This window comes from Mobula birostris, chromosome 6 (assembly GCF_030028105.1).
Source record: "Mobula birostris isolate sMobBir1 chromosome 6, sMobBir1.hap1, whole genome shotgun sequence".
Lineage (NCBI taxonomy): Eukaryota > Metazoa > Chordata > Chondrichthyes > Myliobatiformes > Myliobatidae > Mobula > Mobula birostris.
This window is the reverse complement of record NC_092375.1, coordinates 165058091-165077799: the sequence shown is the minus strand read 5'-3', so window position 1 is coordinate 165077799 and position 19709 is coordinate 165058091. Positions and strand designations below refer to the sequence as shown.

The window sequence follows — 19709 nt, the reverse complement described above, 5'->3', positions numbered from 1 at the left end:
TTACTTAGCATATTTCTTCTCGCCTCTAGAGGTGCAGTTCATTTTATATGAACATCATTTCCTTTATGTAAACTATTTTTAATATCATTTCCTGAACAGGTTAATTCGGATTTCGACTTGAAGCACAGAGTGTAGAAAAACATCTATCTCAATCCCCCCTTTATTTGCCCATAAAACAGCAATATCTTTTCACAAGTAAGATCTCATTAAAAATCCTGGGCATCATTAATACCTTAATGTTGTGTCTTTGACAGGTGTCTTGTTGCATCGTTGCCACTTATCAGTGGTGGGATCGTATTTTTCAACAAAATATCCAAGGATTGGGCTGCCACCATCTTCCTCTGGTTCATACCATGTCAGCGTCAATGAATCTTTAGCAATATCTGAACCTTTCAGGTTTGTTGGAGGACCAGGTGGATCTAATATACAATCATATATCCATGAAAGTGTAATTGTATGTAATGTATAAATAATGCAGAAAAAAGTTTCAGCTCTAATTTACATAACCATATGACATTTTTCCTTACCAAAATCATACTTTGCTATAATTGGAGCATGCTGGGAAGGTTCTCCAATACCATACATGTTTTCAGCAAAAACTCTAAATGTATATTCTTTCAGTGCTTTAAGATTTGTTGCCTTAAATTTGGTTTCTTTGATTGTGGATGAAAGTTTGTTCCATATTTCACTGGTTCCAGCCTTACATTCCACAATATAATTTGTAATGCGTGAACCGCCATCATCTCTCGGTGGATTCCATGTCAGGTTACAGGAATGGTTTGTAATACCAGTGATATCAAACGCAGCCGGTGGCCCAGGTTTGTCTGTAAAAAGTAAGTCAGTATTTGGTTAGATTTTTTTCATACTGAAGTTATTGATAAGGATGCACATAACAACTGAATGATTGTATTACCTAGAATGTTCACTTCAACAACAGCAGTAGCACGGCCACTATCGTTCACTGCTTCAATAATGTAGGTGCCACTATCACTCCTTGTGGTATCTGAGATTGTCACAATGGAATGACCAGGTTTGGTGTCAATAATTATTCTGTTGTCAGCCTTCAGAAGGTGTTCAGCCTTTGTCCAAGTAATTCTAGGATCAGGTTTGCCAGAGATAACTGCCGGGAGCTCAATCTTTGTGCCTGCCTTCACAGTAATGCCAGCAAGCAACTTAACATCAAGATGAATCTCAGGAGCCTCTGTTGTGAACAAAGAAAACTTGGTAAGAATTGATGTTTCTTAAGAAAGAAAATAGTAGGTTAAATTCAGTATTGCCATCTCTATTTGAAATTATAAATTGAAAAATTTCATGCAGGATCTATTGTCTTAACCAGCCAATTTTTAAAATGAACTCATTGGGAATTAGAAGCACCCATAAACCTCTGTGCTGATTACATATTCCAGAAGTTTGTTGCATCGAACACCAATTTCTCAGTATTGCTTAAAAGTAACATCACTAATTTTAGTGAAGCTTGAAAAGTACTATTATTCCTTTCATAGTAATTCTTTGAGAACTTGCAATTGTGACTTCATTTATCACAATGTGAGATAAATCAGTCTATATTTATTAAACGATAATTAATTCATTTCAGGATTTGGTTCAGGAACAGTAATTACACCTCAACCATCAGGCTTCTGAACCAGAGGGGATAAACTCATTCATCCCAACATTGAAATGACTCAACAACCTATGGACTTACTTTCAAGGGCTTTGCATCTCATGTTCTTGATATTATATATATTTATTTATTATTTGTTTTTCCTTTCGTATTTACACAATTTGTTATCTTTTGCACATTAGTTGTTTGTCCATCTTTGTTTTGTTTTGTATGTAGATCTTAATTGATTCTATTGTTTTTCTTTGAACCTACTGTGAATACTCACCAGAAAATGAATCTCAGTGTAACATATGTTAATACATATGTGTTTTGATAATAAATATATGTTGATCATTGAACTGATTGGAACATATTATGAGGGAATGGGTTTAGTAAAATGATGATTTGGAAAAATACTTCTATATTAGTAATGATGTACCTTTTGGATCGACAGCTTGTATATCATCTGTAGGTTTACTTGGTCTGCTGGCACCTTGTCTATTCAAAGCTTTAACCTGGTATGAGTACCATTCACCTTCTGAGAGGTTGCCCACTTCCATCCTATTTAACATAATTATTATATCAATGTTATTTTGTATAAATCAAAACTTAACAAAAGATAGAAAATTAGACATATAGTATTACCTCAGTTCATGAACTGGTTCTCCACATGATTCCCACTTTTCAGCACCACGTTGACATTTCTCTACTAAATAGCCTTTAATTCTTGAACCTCCATCATATTTTGGTGGATCCCACGTAAGAAAGATTCCTCTGGCAGTTGGATTCCTCCATCTGACATTTTCTGGTGGATCTGGAACAGCTGAAAAAACACGAAAGTAAATTAAAAACTTATATTAACAAGTTTCATAAGGGCTATTATATAACAAAATTAATTTCACTATCAGATCTACATCTGTTTAAAATTGGGTATTATTACAGCTGGTACATTCAAAAGCAAAAGATATGCAATTCTCCAAATAACTTGTTATAATTTGTAGAGATAAGAACGCTTGAGGAAATTAAAAGAAAAATAGGATTACTTTTGTTGAGTCAATATTCTGGTGGGCAGTTACATTAATTTTATCCTCTCCCATTCTCACATCCCAGACCAATTTCCCAATTCTATCTGGTATGGTACTAAAACCGTGGCAGCATTTCCACTGATATTAAAGGAGCAAAAAAATGCCTTAATGATTGGAATTCTGGAATGTTGGTAGACCTGTTCTGGTAACAATATGGCAATGTTTCCTAAACATTTTGTCAACTTGCCATCTGATATATAAAATGGCCAGGAAAACAGAGGTGGCCAAAACGCTTTCCCTTCTTAAAGGGCACCTTGGTAGCATGGCGGTTAATACAATGCTACTACAGCTCGGGGCATTTCAGAGTTCAATCTGGCACTGTTACGTAAGGAGTCTCTGTACTCCTCCCCGTGGAATGTGTGGGTTTTCCCCAGATGCTCCAGTTTCCTTCCGCAGTCCAAAGACATTGAAGGAAATGCTTGATAAATCAGTCTGGTAAAAAACTTTGGAATCTTATTTTGTTTTCTCAATGCTCTTGATATGTAAATAGTAGAATGTTATGAAATATGTTTAAAAGGGGAGCTGTGCAATGTACATTGAACAAAAGTCAGAGTAGATATAATTGGTTGTATTTAAAAACCAACATCTTACAATTTTATATATATGATTAGAAAGCTAAATACTTACTTGCTGGAGTAGATATATTAACAGGTTCATCGATATATGCAGGTTCTCCAGGGCCACATTTGTTACATGCAGAAACTCTAAACAGGTAGTCTCGGCCTTGGAAGAGGTCAGAAACGGTAAATTCCAAATCTTGCACTCTGTCAATAACCTGGAAATTACAGAACATGACAGTAATAAAACTGCAAATCACTTGCAAGCAGACTGCGGCTTCTTTAAAACACAGACAATCCCTTAAACAGCAGAGGCTATTGACGAGTAGTCAGCTGAAGGTCTCCAAAATATCCATTGAGAAGCAAGAGAAGATTTTGGTTAGCTGCCTGATCCTATCAAACCCTTTAATTTGAGTGTGGAGCTCCATGCTAGCTTTTCAGGCAACTTTCACTCACACAGAAAAGAAAGAGAGCCCAAAAAATGTCTTCCCATCTCTATGGTTGATCTAGTCCCACAAATGGCATTAGGAGTGTCTGAAGAACCCCTGAAACACGGGTAAAGTGTAAAGGACCTAACAGAGTTCATGAATTTTCTTTCTATAGTGCAATTAATGCTTCCCAAGCATTTGATTGATTGATTGATTGATTTATTTATTTATTTAGTTAGTTAGTTAGTGATACAGCATGGAGTACTATATGCCTGTTCAGCCTTTTGAGCTGTACCACCTTCACAATCCCGATTTAACTTTAACCTAATTACGGGACAATTTACAATGATCAATTAACCTATCTGGCACACCTCTGGGCTGTGGAAGGCAAGCGGAGCACCCGGGGAAAACCCATGCGTTCCACTGGGAGAATATACAGACACCTTAGAGATGGTGTCGGAACTGAACTCTGACTCCCTGAGATGTAATAGCGTTGCGCTAAACGCTAAGCTACTGTGGTGCTCAGAATAAGATTTGAAATATAAATAATGTAGCATGGCATTTCAGAAATAAAATTGCAGATACTGCATGAGAAAATCTGACAAAATGCTTATTCCTTTTCACAAAACTATTCAGAACAGTAACGACACAAGACTGACTCAGTATTTAGTTGCATCTAGCCAACTGAAGAAATGATCGGGCAGATTATTATTTAGATGGGGAGAAAATTCAAAAATCGGAAGTGCAAAGGGAATTGGGGGTCCTCGTGCAGGATACCCTAAAGGTTAACTACCAGGTTGGATTGGCAGTAAGGAAAGTGAATGCTATGTTGGCATTCATTTCAAGAGGAATAATGTATAAGAGTAAGGAGGTGTTGATGAGGCTCTATGGAGCACTGGTGAGACCTCATTTGGAATACTGTGTGCAGTTTTGGGCCCCCTATCTTAGAAGGGTTGTACTGATGTTGGAGAGAGTTCAGAGATGATTTACGAGGATGATTCCTGGAATACAGGGGCTAACATATGAGGAGCGTTTGTCGGCTCTTGGACTGTATTCATTAGAGTATAGAAGAATGAGAGGGGATCTCATAGAAACATTTCGAATGTTGAAAGAGTTGGACAGAGTAGATGTGGAAAGGCTGTCTCCCTTGGTGGGTAAGTCCAGGACAAGAGGCCACAATCTTAGAATTAGAGGGTACCCATTTAAAACAGAGATGAAGAGAACATCCAGGGAGTCTGAAGCACAGAGTCAAATATTGCTGTGATGATTGTACGTTCTAGTACCAATTGTTTAGCAACAATGAAGTATAAAGTATAAAAGCATAAGTATTTTTTTAGCCAGAGGGTCGTGGATCTATGGAATTCATTGCCACATACAGCTGTGGAGGCCTGATCATTGAGGGTGTTTAAGGAGGAGATTGATAGGTATCTAATTAGTCAAAGTATCAAGGGATATGGGGAAAAAATCAGAAATTGGAAATAGATGGGAGAATAGCTTAGCTCATGGTGGAGTGGCAGAGCAGATTCGATGGGCTGAATGGCCTACTTCTGCTCCTTTGTCTTGTGATCTTGTGAACTTACTAACAATAGATTTCTGATGGCGTTATGGACTTGAAATGTAAACTTTCACTTTCTCAATCCACAAATGCTGTCGGACCCACTAAACATCTTTCGTTTCAGATTTCTGGCAACTGAATTTTATTGCTTTACAAATGATGGAGCAAAATTGACATCAGAAGATTAAATTTTTATTTGTTTCCTTCAGTATTAGTCTTTATAGATAACTCACAAAAATCACTTGCTCAAGGAAGCACTAATTTCTTTTGTTGTGAGTCAAAATGGATAACTTCACTGATCACATGAGACAAGCCTGAGATTTCATTCTGAAAATAACAAATAATGTAAAATTAATATGGCTTATCTCTTACTTTGACCCAGGTCTTGCGGTTAACTTCGCGTTTTTCAATGAGATACCCAGTCAGTGGACTTCCACCATCATTGTCAGGCTGATCCCATATTAAATACACTGTATTTCTACCAATTTCTGATACTTTGAGGTCCTTTGGTGCACTAGGCCGTGCTGCAAAAGGTAAAACAACAAAGAATTAAAAATATAATAATTTTGCAAGGATTATTTTCTTTTATCTTTTTTTATCTCCCAGGTATTCATTAAGGCCACCCAAAGTCATAGTGTTAAATTGTTTATGATAGCATGATCACTAACTATTACATCTTTCATAGCCTCATCTCCATGGAAACACTGAAAACCTACAGCACAATACAGGCCCTTCGGCCCACAAAGCTGTGCCGAACATGTCCTTACCTTAGAAATTACCTAGAGTTACCCATAGCCCTCTATTTTTCTGAGCTCCATATACCTATCCAGGAGTCTCTTAAAAGACCCTATCGTATCCACCTCCCCCACCGTCACCGGCAGCCCATTCCACGCACTCACTATTCTCTGCGTAAAAAAACTTACCCCGACATCTCCTCTGTACCTAGTTCCAACACCTTAAAACTGTGCCCTCTTGTGCTAGCCATTTCAGCCCTGGGAAAAAAAGACCCTGACTATCTACACGATCAATGCCTCTCATCATCTTATACATCTCTATCAGGTCACCTTTCATCTTCTGTCACTCCAAGGAAAAAAGGCCGAGTTCACTCAACCAGTTCTCATAAGGCATGCTCCCCAATCCAGGCAACATCTTTGTAAATCTCCCCTGCACCCTTTCTATGGTTTCCACATCCTCCTATAGTGAGGCAACCAGAACTGAGCATAGTACTCCAAGTGGGGTCTGACCAGGGTCCTATATAACTGCAATATTACCTTTCCGCTCTGAAGCTCAGTCCCACCATTGATGAAGCCCAATGTATGCGCAGTCAACCTGCACAGCAGCTTTAAGTGTCCTATGGACTCAGACCCCAAGATCCCTCTGATCCTCCACACTGTCAAGAGTCTTACCATTAATACTATATTCTGCCATAATATTTAGCCTCCCATCTTCATGCCAGCCTTGCTCCTAGTGAAATTTTCTTGGCAGCTCAACACTCCTTCTAATTCCATTATTCTAATTTTATCAATTTGTCAATCGATACCTTGTCTAAAGTCTGTTTATTAAATGCTCCTCCACTCAGTTCATCCAGAGTCTCGTTGACCTATGTTAATTCTATAACATATTGAATTAGAAATGATGATTCCTTTTTCTGATTCCTCCAGAGCTTTGCATATGTAACCAGCCTTACAGCATACCTCTCATCATTCCAACCTGTTACTCTTGCCTTCTGGAATTTTCTTTCGCTTTGATCCATCATTGCCATCAAATCTAGATGGTTTGTGGCCATTCTTTTGAATACATACTTTCAATTTCTCTGACACTCTGTTTTATCCTTCGTCTTTAAAAACCTTGCCAAAATCCATCCCTTCAATTAAGTTTGTAGTTACTTCGAACTTTCATATTGAAGGCTCTGTAATGTACTCAATTGCTCCACTCTTTAGAGAGTGCCTTGGCAGTTTTCAGTTAAATATGTTCCATGAATATGAGTTACCTTGGAAAGATTAAATAAAAATGCTGTTTCCTGATAATTCAGATTCTTACCAATTACGTTCACGTCAATTTCGCCTGTGATGGTTGACACAGCATTTTCTAGAGTCAGTTTATACAGTCCCTTATCTGGACGCTCACTGGGAGAGATAACCAATTCTGTATATTTTGAAGTTGTTTCCATTTTCACACGGTCATTGCTTTCAAGAGGTTTTTCATTAACAGCCCATGTTGCCACAGGTATAGGGTAGCCAGTAATTGGAACACGGATTTTGAGTGGTTCTGGAACAATAACCTCAAGACCATCTCTGAATTCTCTCAGATCAAGAGTAGGAGCCACTAAAAGAGAAAGTATAATTAGATTTTAAGTGTATGAACTATTTAAAACTATTTACTGTCTTCAATATACATTTTTTCATAGAGGTGCAGTATATATATTACCATGGGGGTCATCAGCCATTAGTGGGCCAAGAGCATCAGCTGGATCTGATAAACCTGCTGCATTTTCAGCAGATACTCTGTAATAGTATTTCTTTCCTTGTTTCAAACCAGATACCTATAAGAACAGAAACCAAAAGTGCATAAGCATATTTAAAAAAGCATTCATTACCAAATATGTCTCAAATATGGACTTAAGATAATATCTATCAGCGTGATCTTGAAATCTATATAATTTTACTCAAATTACTGCTGAATTTCCTGAATCCCATACTTTCTCCAAAAGTTATAATATACAGGAAAGTGTTTCTAATAACTGCATGTAAATTGCTCCTTTAGCATCAACATCAGGAGAGCAACAGCTTCTAGACCCTTGTAAATCAGCACTAACAGTTTTAACAAATAAACAAATTAAAGATAGCAACCTTGAATTTTGTTTCAGGAACAAGTCTTATATTACAGGGAATCCATTTATCTGTGCCTTCTTCACACAGCTCAACAATATAGCCCAGAATAGGGCTTCCTCCATCCTTCAGAGGTGGTTCCCAATTCAGTTGCACAGACTCTTTGGTCTGTTTTGAAGCAGCAAGTTCAATGGGTGGACTTGGTTTAACTAAAATATGAGAAATCAAAATCAGTTAGTGGAAGATCACAATTAAGAATGCAAATGATTAAACATTTTTTGAATTAGATACTAACATATTGGGTCCATAATTTTCACAGGATGAGAAGCTGCACTAGGCTTTCCTACACCAGCTTTGTTTTCTGCTCTGACACGGAATATATATTCTCTGTTTTCCACCACATCATTCATCTGAGCCGTGAGTTCATTTGCTTCAGTGATCATAGCTGGCTCCCATTTAACTGAGGTTCTGTCACGTAGCTCAATAACGTAGTTAGTGATTTCAGCTCCACCATCATAGGCTGGTGGTTCCCATGTAATAGTGGCACCGAATTTGTTCACATCTTGCACTTGGACATTAAGTGGTGCATCAGGGACATCTGATAAAAAGATAATGCAAATATTATTTTTTAATTTCAATACATGGAATTTTTTTGGGCTAGATAGGAAACTAGTAAACACAAGGAAATCTGCAGATGCTGGAAATTCAAGCAACACACATCAAAGTTGCTGGTGAACGCAGCAGGCCAGGTAGCATCTCCAGGAAGAGCTACAGTCAACGTTTTGGGCCGAGACCTTTCGTCAGGACTAACTGAAAGAAGAGCTAGTAAGAGATTTGAAAGTGGGAGGGGGAGGGGGAGATCCAAAATGATAGGAGAAGACAGGAGGGGGAGGGATGGAGCCAAGAGCTGGACTGTTGATTGGCAAAAGGGATATGAGAGGATTATGGGACAGGAGGCCTAGGGAGAAAGAAAAGGGGTAGGGGGGAAAACCCAGAGGATGGGCAAGGGGTATAGTGAGAGGGACAGGGGGAGAAAAAGAATGTGTGTATATAAATAAATAACGTATGGGGTACGAGGGGGAGGTGGGGCATTAGCGGAAGTTTGAGAAGTCAATATTCATGCCATCAGGTTGGAGGCTACCCAGACAGAATATAAGGTGTTGTTCCTCCAACCTGAGCGTAGCTTCATCTTTAAAGTAGAGGAGGCCGTGGATAGACATATCAGAATGGGAATGGGCTGTGGAATTAAAATCTGGCCACTGGGAGATCCTGCTTTCTCTGGCGACAGAGCGTAGGTGTTCAGTGAAATGATCTCCCAGTCTGCGTCAGGTCTCGCCAATACATAGGAGGCCACATCGGGAGCACCGGATGCAGTATATCACCCCAGCTGACTCACAGGTGAAGTGTCGCCTCACCTGGAAGGACTGTTTGGAACCCTGAATGGTGGTAAGGGAGGAAGTGTAAGAGCATGTGTAGCACTTGTTCCGCTTACAAGGATAAGTGCCAGGAGGGAGATCAGTGGGGAGGGATGGGGGGGGGGAACAAATGAACAAAGGAGTTGCGTAGGGAGCGATCGCTGCGGAAAGCAGAGGGGGGGAGGGAAAGATGTGCTTAGTGGTGGGATCCCATTGGAGGTGGCGGAAATTACGGAGAATAATATGTTGGACCCAGAGGCTGGTGGGGTGGTAGGTGAGGACAGGGGGAACCCTATTCCTAGTGGGGTGGCAGGAGGATGGAGTGAGAGAAGATGTGCATGGGGGAGATACGTCTGAGAGCAGAGTTAATGGTGGAGGAAGGGAAGCTCCTTTCTTTAAAAAAGGAAGACATTTCCCTCATCCTGGAATGAAAAGCCTCATCCTGAGAGTAGATGCAGTGGAGACGGAGGAATTGGGAGAAGGGGATGGTATTTTTGCAAGAGACAGGGTGAGAAGAGGAATAGTCCAGATAGCTGTGAGAGTCAGTAGGCTTATAGTAGACATCAGTAGATAAGCTGTCTCCAGAGATAGAGACAGAAAGATCTAGAAAGGGAAGGGAGGTGTAGGAGATGGACCAGGTAAACTTGAGGGCAGGGTGAAAGTTGGAGACAAAGTTAATGAAGTCAATGAGCTCAGCATGCGTGCAGGAAGCAGTGCCAATGCAGTCGTCGATGTAGCAAAGGAAAAGTGGGGGCAGATACCAGAACATAGATTGTTCCACAAAACCAACCAAAAGGCAGGCATAGCTAGGACCCATATGGGTGCCTATAGCTACACCTTTAGTTTGGAGGAAGTGGGACGAGCCAAAGGAGAAATTATTAAGAGTAAGGACTAATTCTGCTGGACAGAGCAGAGTGGTGGTAGAGGGGAACTGGTTAGGTCTGGAATCCAAAAAGAAGCGGAGAGCTTTGAGACCTTCCTGATGGGGTATGGAAGTATATAGGGACTGGATATCCATGGTGAAAATAAAGTGGTGGGGGCCAGGGAACTTAAAATCATCGAAAAGTTTAAGAGTGTGAGAAGTGTCATGAACATAGGAAGGAAGGGATTGAACAAGGGGGGATAAAACCGTGTCGAGGTATGCAGAAATATCTCTGATACTTACCAAACTTATTCTTAGCTTGAACAGGTTCGTCAGTTTCCACAGGTTCACCTGTACCTACTCTGTTTCTTGCACTAACACGGAATAGATAATACAGTTCTTTTTGGAGACCAGTTACTGTAAATTCAGTATTGTCAGCTCTATCAGTAGCTAAGGTCCAAGTTCTGCGCTTCACATCACGGCGTTCTACAACATATCCAAGAATTTTGCTACCGCCATCACTTTCAGGCTCATCCCAAGCAAGACTGACTTCACCATCAGAAGTTTCTATTACTTTCAAATTCTGGATGGGGCCAGGCACATCTGTAAATTGAGAAAAAGAAAATACTATTACCAGAACAGTTTTTAGATCCATCAATGGAATGCAGTATAACAACAAAAAATACTTACCAATAACATCCAGATTTATATATCCTTCGCCCTTTCCATGTTTATTCTGAATTACAACCTTGTATCTGCCTTTGTCAGTTCTTCTTGGGTCAAAAAGTCTATAAGAAGTAATTTCTGCAGTTGTGTCAATGTTTTGTTTGGGTAGATTGACATATTCAGATGTAGTAAAGTCTTCTTTGAACCACTGAGCTTCAGCACGAGGATAAGCATCATATGGAAGTGTCATTGTAAATGGCTTTCCAGCATCAGTCACAAGATTCAGATCAGTTGTCTTGATTGTTGGTATTGCTATAAAGCAGTAATTCATAAGTCAGGTTGATACAAATACAGCAGAGGCAATTACTTGTAGCCAGCAATATATAAGATAATAGTCATATTAATATTCCTAAGTTTCAGGCTAACTCACCTGCAAGTTCCAGTTTAGCTCTGGCATCTTTATCCTTGGCAATAAACCTATATTCCCCCTGATCACGAGGTCTTATGCTGCAGACCTGCAGTCGGTGAACCTTTCCTTCACTCATCATTTGCTGTTTATCACCCTGGACAATTATCATATTATTTCTTAGCCATTTGACTTCAACTTTATCCTTGTTCAGTTCAGCTTCAAAGATAACATCTGAGTCTGGAGGTTCAAAAATATCTAGTGGAGGTCTAATGATTTCAACTGGAATTTCTGGAAGGAGAAAGGTAATAATTAAATCTGCATTTCCAGATTTTCTCAGTTGTTATAATAATGTGTTTTTCCTAAATCATACTTGCCTTCAACAAATAATCTAGCCCTTGAACGTCTATCTTCTACACCACAGGAGTATTCACATTCATCATCTGGTCTACATTCTTTTATAATAAGTCTGTGTAAACTACCATCTTTTTCAAATTGATACCTAGTAAAAGTCATAAAAATATACATGTTACCATATAGTTACTTTTGAAACAGTAATACAAAAACATTTTTTTTCCATCAGATGGATTAAAGCGTACTTCTTGTTTTCTCTGAGTTCTCTGCCATTTCGATACCATTTCACAGTTGCCTTCTCTTTAGACAACTGACATGAAAAGATTGCATCTTCAAACTCAATGACTGTTTGATCTTGAATATGTTCTGTGAAATCTGCTGGTGCCTCTGTGATAATTAGTTCTGCAACTGATTTGTCTTGGCCAGCAATTACAGTATATTCTCCCTCATCTTTGAATTCACACCCTCTGATTATAAGAGAATGCTTTTTCTTGTCAATTTTGTATAGAATTCGTTTGTCAAATGTAATTTCCTCTCCATTTTTCAGCCATTGTAGAGTGACATTTTCACGGTTCACTTTGCAGCTGAAGGTGACAGATTTCGTTTCCATTGTTTCACGATCATCAAGAGGTTCAATGATTTTCAGTTCCTCCTCTGCATAAATTAAAATGAGTTATGTAAAATACAAGCCATTTCATTTGCATTATGTCAGAATGTTTAGTATGCCACAGTGATTTACCTTCTACTTGTAATGTTGCTGAACATTCTGCATGCTCCCCTCTATGATTTGTTAGTGCTATTGTGTACATTCCTTGATCATCCATTTGAGAATCCCTGATTCTGAGGGTAAAGACTAAATCTTTCTGGATCATGACATATTTTGGGCTATCAAAAATAGTCTCTCCATTTTTAAACCATTTAGGTCTGGCACCTTCAGTGTTAACTTCGCAATTGAATACAATTTCTTGTCCTTCTCGAGCTACCTGGTCCTTGATGGGAGTTATTATCTGAAGTTTATCTGAGAAAAAAAACAAAGATTTACTGACAACAAGTAAGATAATTTTGCTAAACATTAAATATTTCTAGCACTTTTAAATCAACTTGAAGCTAGCATTAATATTAGGGCTGGAACCTGTCAATAATTTAAGTGATGTAATCTGCCTTAGGTATTTACCTAGACTGCATAGTATTTGATAAATAGAGCCTAAAATACCCTTTCTACACCAAAGAAAGCTAAAGCACTCTACCAGCATACCATGTTCCATTCAAAACAAAATTCCCAAATGTAGAAAAGTAATAAAAGAATCAATAACGTCACTACTTATTGTTTAACAGGTATTACATGTCAGAAGGATCCAGTCACAGTCATAGATACTTGTACAAACTCGCAGATTTATATAACTATGAATGTGGCTGATGACCTGAATCAGAACAATGCTCAGCCCTGATAAAAATGGTGGCACTGCAAGAAACAAAGATTAAATTTGTGGATTCCATCTGCATCCGTCCAAGAATCCACCATGTAGGGAGAATTAAAATACCTTCCCCTACATACCTGACATTCATCACGTTACCAAATATTGCTATAAAAATGTAATATTCTTACTACCTGAAAATTGCCACTATGTAGTTTACATGACTTACCAATAACTCTAAGTTCTGCAGTTGCTCTTGAGGTTCCAATCATAACAGCATAAGTTCCTTCATCTTTTGGGATGGAGTTTTTGACAATCAGCACTCGTTTCTTGCCATCAGATACAATTTCATATTTATCATCAGATTTAAGTTCTTCATCTCCTTTAAACCATTTCACTTCGTAAGTGTCTTTTGATAATGAACAAACAAATTCTGCCTTTTCTCCTTCTAAAACTTCCAGATTCCGTGGTTTAGAAATAAATTCTGCTGCCCGTTCTATAAGAAGAAATTACAAGACAGATTATATCGGATAATATTAAAAAGCAACTTGTATCAGAAAAATAAACTCATATCAGAACAATACATACCATTGACTTTTAGTTCACAAGAGGTCCGTGCACCACTTGAAAGCCTACAATTATATTCACCAGCATCATCTGGATTAGTTTTCTGAATTACTAAAATTCGCTTTCGGCCTTCTATACGTTGTTCATATCTGCCAACTTCAGGCAACTCCATATCTCCCTTATACCAAGTTACATCAGCATTTGGTTTGGATACTTCACAAACCAGTTTAATTGTCTCTGTTTCAGTAACTTCAGCATTTGCAAGGTTCTTTGTAAAGATAGCTTCCTCTTCTGCAAAACATGACAACAATAAAACGTAAAAATGGTTTCTAAAAGTTAAAATAATGCATATCCTTGATTTAACTGATTACCTAAAACTGTGAGCAATCCAGATGTTTTAGCAGTCCTTGCATCACATTCATATTCAGCTTCATCGTCAAAGCTACTTTTGTGGATAATAAGCATTCTTTCCACACCTTTAGCAACAATGTCATACTTCTTGCCTTTTCTTACTTCAACTCCATCCTTAAACCAACGCACCTGAAATTAAAAAAAAAAATCCAAAGTGTGATGTCAGAATTTCATAATATAGTACAGGATATTTATAAAGTCCAAGAAACTAAACAAAAAAAAACAAGAACAGATTCATTCTTAGAGGTATGGCAAATCTATTATCGATTAATTTCTCTATAATAACTTGGTGCATAGCACCTTGGTAACTGTTACAAAACACATTCAACTATAATTATCAAAAGAATATGAATTTAAGCCAAAAACTGTTAGAATGGAAGTTCAGGAATTGAAGAGAAGAGGTAGGCCAAGTCTGTGTTTCATGTTTCAGGCTTTTAAACTATTAATAAGATAAAAGATCTTTACATAATACCTCAGCACCAGGGGGAAAAGGGGTTGTAAGTATACAAATACGAATGGTTTCTCCCCTTTGTTTAAAGTAATAAAGTATATGACAAGGCGAAAGCATAAAAAATTAGGAGTAATCAAATGAATGAGAAATGATCAGAAGAAGAGTTTTTTGAGGAAGTTACCAAGAAAGTTGCCCTCAAAATATGTAATTTTTTTTGTTAAGCTGCAAGATCTCACCCACTTATTCTAATTTCTAATCCCCACAAACCTAAAAGACAGAAAGTTAATACATCTACCTAATTTGGCATTATACATTCTCAGATAATGCTGAGAACTTTTAGAGATACCGAAGTTGCCTAGAAAACCTTCTATTTACAGAAGAATAATTACAAGACAGAATATGAGAAAATTATGACAAACTTTGCTGTTTATTTATCTGGTCAGTGTAAGACTGAGGCAAATTCTGCACAATGAAATGTTAAAAATTCCTCCTTTCCACAGTGCCTAAAATGAAATTACTATAAAATAGAACTATGGAAACTGAACAAATCTCTGAGTAGGTCAGATCATTCTCTTAGAAAGTGAACAGGATAAATTATTCTCCCAAAAGGCTTATTATCTGTAACTTTAAATTATTATAAGTGTAAAAGTGACTTCATACGATATCATGCCTGCAAAGGCATGTGAACAGAAATTCATCTCTGGGTGGTTATACTGAATGTGATGTACAGCGGAGGTAGTATAATGCGCTTGTACACAAAATTTTCTGCAAATTCAGTGGAGCTGAATTCCAGATGAGTAGAATATTGACTACTTCTGATCACAAATGAGTTTCTATCCAATGCTATCTACAAATGTAGTTTTGTTTTTGCTTAAATTTAAATACTGTCTTCACTTATTAACATTATGAAAATATGTAAACCAATATAATGTTTAAAAAAAGCAAACCTTTGCATTTTCACGTGAAACTTCACATACAAATTTAGCAACTTCCTTTTCTTTCACCACAAGATCAGTAAGAGGCTTTGTAAATTCAACATGAGGAGCTATGAAAGAAACAGAAGCTTATTAGCAGATAGATTATGTTGTCACTGCAGATTGGAAGAATGTAGCAAAATAGGAACCAAAAAACATGAGAATGCCATATAAATCCTACTATTTTCCCTCTGTTTCTTGTAGGTCTTATAATTCTTTATTCTGAATATTCTACAACCATTTCTAAGCAAAGGCACTATGTTGAATTTGTGCCTGCATATTAGGCCCATAAAAGTCAAACTGACTTTATTTTCTAATATTTGAAATATACATCACTTAGTTCTTCCTCCATGTTCAATTACTTTATACCATTGCAACATTGAAGAGAAGTGTGGATAAGTAGGAGGGTTATGGAAGGTTCTGGTCTTCTTGCGGGTTGTTGAGACTAGACAGAATTACAGTTTGGCACAGACAAGATGGGCTAAAGGTCCTGTTTCCGTGCAGTACTGTCCCGTGACTCTACGTCCTTTCATTTGTCTCTTTCCTCTAATACCTGAGAGGCAATTTCTGTCAATTAAGCAACTCTATTTCCCCTTTGCTTGTTTTAAAATTATTACTACCCCTTTCCCTGAGTCTTCCCCTCAACTTACGACCCTTTCAATCAGATCCTTGATTTTAGCACAATTCAAATAGTGATATAGTGATATAATTCTTTACATTCCAAGTGCTGTTATCGCTGTCCTAAGAAAGAGAATTCTCAATTCCATAATGCTCCTTCAGTGACACATTCACTGCCCTAACCTGTATCAACCATTGCCTTTGGCAGCTAATTCCACGTAGTTACCAGCCTTTATGTAAAAAAAAGTTGATTTTCAGGTTTCCCTTCTCACCTTAGATTGATGCCCCTGAATTCTTGGTTTCCCAACCTTGGGGAAAGGACTGAGTATATTTATCATATTGATGCCCCGCATGATTTTACACACCACTATAAGATTACATTGTTATCAATGAAATCACTTCACTCATTTATCTTTGAAAATTTATATGTGACTCATGTAACAATTATAATAAAGCACCCAAAACCTCATTCCAATAATTTAGAACTCTCTGTAAAAGATCTCTTACTTACTCATTTCCCTTCCTAGTTTATTGCAGAGTCTCCAACTCAAAATTCAACTCAATGATGTAGAACTAAGCTTGGCAATATCTACTGAAAATCTGTTCATAAAATGGAATTGCTATCTACAAATTTCTATACTCGGCCAATAAGAGAGACGATCTGCTCAGCCATTTCCTTCTGTACATTATTTTCTGATCATTAGGAACCTTTTTCTTTCTTTACACATTTATTTTATTAGCACTAAAATACTGAGTATATTTAAAATAATTTAAAATCCAGAAAATAGCCAGGATTCCCTTTGCTTACTGGGGACATAATTAGGACAGGAGACGGTTGCTGAACAGTTTCAGTCACATGCACTTCTGTGGCTGATAGACATGGCACAGTGCTTAGAGTGAAAAGTTTTTAAATAGTGTCATTTGCAAATAGTGTTTTGTCACTGATTAATGGGTAGAAATAAGCACTAAAACAATTCACAACTGTTTTGCTCACTGTAGTTCCAAGCATTTAGGCTTGAAGATAAACTTCTGGGAAAATGAAATGATTTCACTACTTCAACAAGTTAGGAGCAACAATGAATTTAAAGGTATCAACAATCATCTTGAATGTTACAAAGAAACAGAAGATTTGGAGGATGCAATCATCAGTAGCATTGTATGAAGGTAATCCATTATCTACACTCTACACTAGGTGCCTGTGTTAATTATGTTCATTTACTGTCAAAAGAATGTGACGCAGATGGATTCCTCCGTTGTTAAGTATTAGGAACTAATACAATAGACAATAGACAATAGGTGCAGAAGTAGACCATTCGGCCCTTCGAGCCTGCACCACCATTCTGAGATCATGGCTGATCATCTACTATCAATACCCGGTTCCTGCCTTGTCCCCATAACCCTTGATTCCCCTATCCAGAAGATACCTATCTAGCTCCTTCTTGAAAGCATCCAGAGAATTGGCCTCCATTGCCTTCTGAGGAGGCGCGTTCCATACCTCCACAACTCTCTAGGAGAAGAAGTTCCTCCTCAACTCTGTCCTAAATGACCCACCCCTTATTCTTAAACTTATTCTGGTACTGGACTCTCCCAGCATCTGGAACATATTTCCTGCCTCTATCTTGTCCAATCCCTTAATAATCTTATATGTCTCAATCAGATCCCCCCTCAATCTCCTTAATTCCAGTGTGTACAAGCCCAGTCTCTCTAACCTCTCTGCGTAAGACAGTCTGGACATCCCAGGAATTAACCTAGTGAACCTACGCTGCACCTCCTCCACAGCCAGGATGTCCTTCCTTAACCCTGGAGACCAAAACTGCACACAATACTCCAGGTGTGGTCTCACTAGGGTGCTGTACAAATGCAAAAGGATTTCCTTGCTCTTGTACTCAATTCCCTTTGTAATAAAGGCCAACATTCCATTAGCCTTCTTCACTGCCTGCTGCACTTGCTCATTCACCTTCAGAGACTGATGAACAAGTACTCCTAGATCTCTTTGTATTTCTCCCTTACCTAACTCCACACCGTTCAGATAATAACCTGCCTTCCTGTTCTTGCTCCCAAAGTGAATAACCTCACACTTATTCACATTAAACGCCATCTGCCAAGTTTCTGCCCACTCACCCAGCCTATCCAAGTCACCTTGAATTCTCCTAACATCCTCATCACATGTCACACTGCCACCCAGCTTAGTATCATCAGCAAACTTGCTGATGTTATTCACAATGCCTTCCTCTAAATCATTGATGTAAATTGTAAACAGCTGTGGTCCCAATACCGAGCCCTGTGGCACCCCATTAGTCACCACCTGCCATTCTGAGAAACACCCATTCACTGCTACCCTTTGCTTTCTATCTGCCAACCAGTTTCCTATCCATGTCAATATCCTCCCCCCAATGCCATGAGCACTGATTTTACCCACCAATCTCCTATGTGGTACCTTATCAAATGCCTTCTGAAAGTCAAGGTACACCACATCCACTGAATCTCCTGCGTCTATCTTCCTGGTTACATCCTCGAAAAACTCCAATAAATTAGTCAAGCATGATTTGCCCTTGGTAAATCCATGCTGGCTCGGCCCAATCCTATCACTGCTATCAAGATATGCCGCTATTTCATCTTTAATAATGGATCTAGCATCTTCCCCACTACTGATGTTAGGATAACAGGGCAATAGTCCTCTGTTTTCTCCCTCCCTCCTTTCTTAAAAAGTGGGATAACATTAGCCATTTGCCAATCCTCAGAAACTGATCCCGAATCTAAGGAACATTGGAAAATGATCACCAATGCATCTGCAATTTCCAGAGTCACCTCCTTTAGTACCCTAGGATGCAGACCATCTGGACCTGGGGATTTGTTAACCTTCAGTCCCATCAGTCTACTCATCACCGTTTCCTTCCTAATGTCAATCTGTTTCAGTTCCTCTGTTACCCTGTGTCCTTGGCCCATCCATACATCTGGGAGATTGCTTGTGTCTTCCCTACTGAAGACAGATCCAAAGTACTTATTAAATTCATCTGCCATTTCTCTGTTTCCCATAACAATTTCTCCTAATTCATTCTTCAAGGGCCCAACATTGCTCTTAACTATCTTCCTTCTCTTCACATACCTAAAAGAACTTTTGCTATCCTCCTTTATATTCCTAGCTAGCTTGTGTTCATACCTCATTTTTTCTCCCCGTATTGCCTTTTTGGTTAAGTTCTGTTGCTCCTTAAAAATTTCCCAATCATCCGTCTTCCCACTCACCTTAGCTCTGTTATACTTCTTTTTTAATTCTATGCTATCTCTGACTTCCTTTATCAACCACTATGGCCACTTTCCCCCCTTTGAATCCTTCCTTCTCTGGGGGATGAACTGATTTTGCACCTTGTGCATTATTCCCAAGAATACCTGCCATTGCTGTTCCACTGTCTTTTCTGCTAGGATATCCGACCAGTCAACTTTGGCCAGCTCCTCCCTCATGGCTCCATAGTCTCCTTTGTTCAACTGCAATATTGACACTTCTGATCTGCCCTTATCC

The 19709-nt window shown here is 38.5% G+C and overlaps 1 protein-coding gene across 1 annotated transcript in view; it reads right to left on the bottom strand.

Annotated features, from left to right (window-relative positions):
* The window catches only part of ttn.2 (titin, tandem duplicate 2), a 391135-nt gene that overhangs the window by 96054 nt on the left and 275372 nt on the right, over positions 1–19709 (bottom strand). Inside the window, exons 162-182 of the mRNA XM_072261778.1 lie at positions 15548–15645; positions 14110–14278; positions 13760–14029; positions 13401–13667; positions 12496–12774; positions 12002–12410; positions 11780–11904; positions 11427–11693; positions 11021–11308; positions 10634–10933; positions 8349–8651; positions 8075–8262; positions 7653–7767; positions 7266–7550; positions 5598–5749; positions 3313–3460; positions 2246–2423; positions 2040–2161; positions 914–1201; positions 528–824; positions 233–419 (exon numbers count right to left, since the gene is read on the bottom strand). Coding sequence (XP_072117879.1) covers positions 233–419; positions 528–824; positions 914–1201; positions 2040–2161; positions 2246–2423; positions 3313–3460; positions 5598–5749; positions 7266–7550; positions 7653–7767; positions 8075–8262; positions 8349–8651; positions 10634–10933; positions 11021–11308; positions 11427–11693; positions 11780–11904; positions 12002–12410; positions 12496–12774; positions 13401–13667; positions 13760–14029; positions 14110–14278; positions 15548–15645 — 4735 coding nt within the window. The remainder of the gene's footprint in view (positions 1–232; positions 420–527; positions 825–913; positions 1202–2039; positions 2162–2245; positions 2424–3312; positions 3461–5597; positions 5750–7265; positions 7551–7652; positions 7768–8074; positions 8263–8348; positions 8652–10633; positions 10934–11020; positions 11309–11426; positions 11694–11779; positions 11905–12001; positions 12411–12495; positions 12775–13400; positions 13668–13759; positions 14030–14109; positions 14279–15547; positions 15646–19709) is intronic.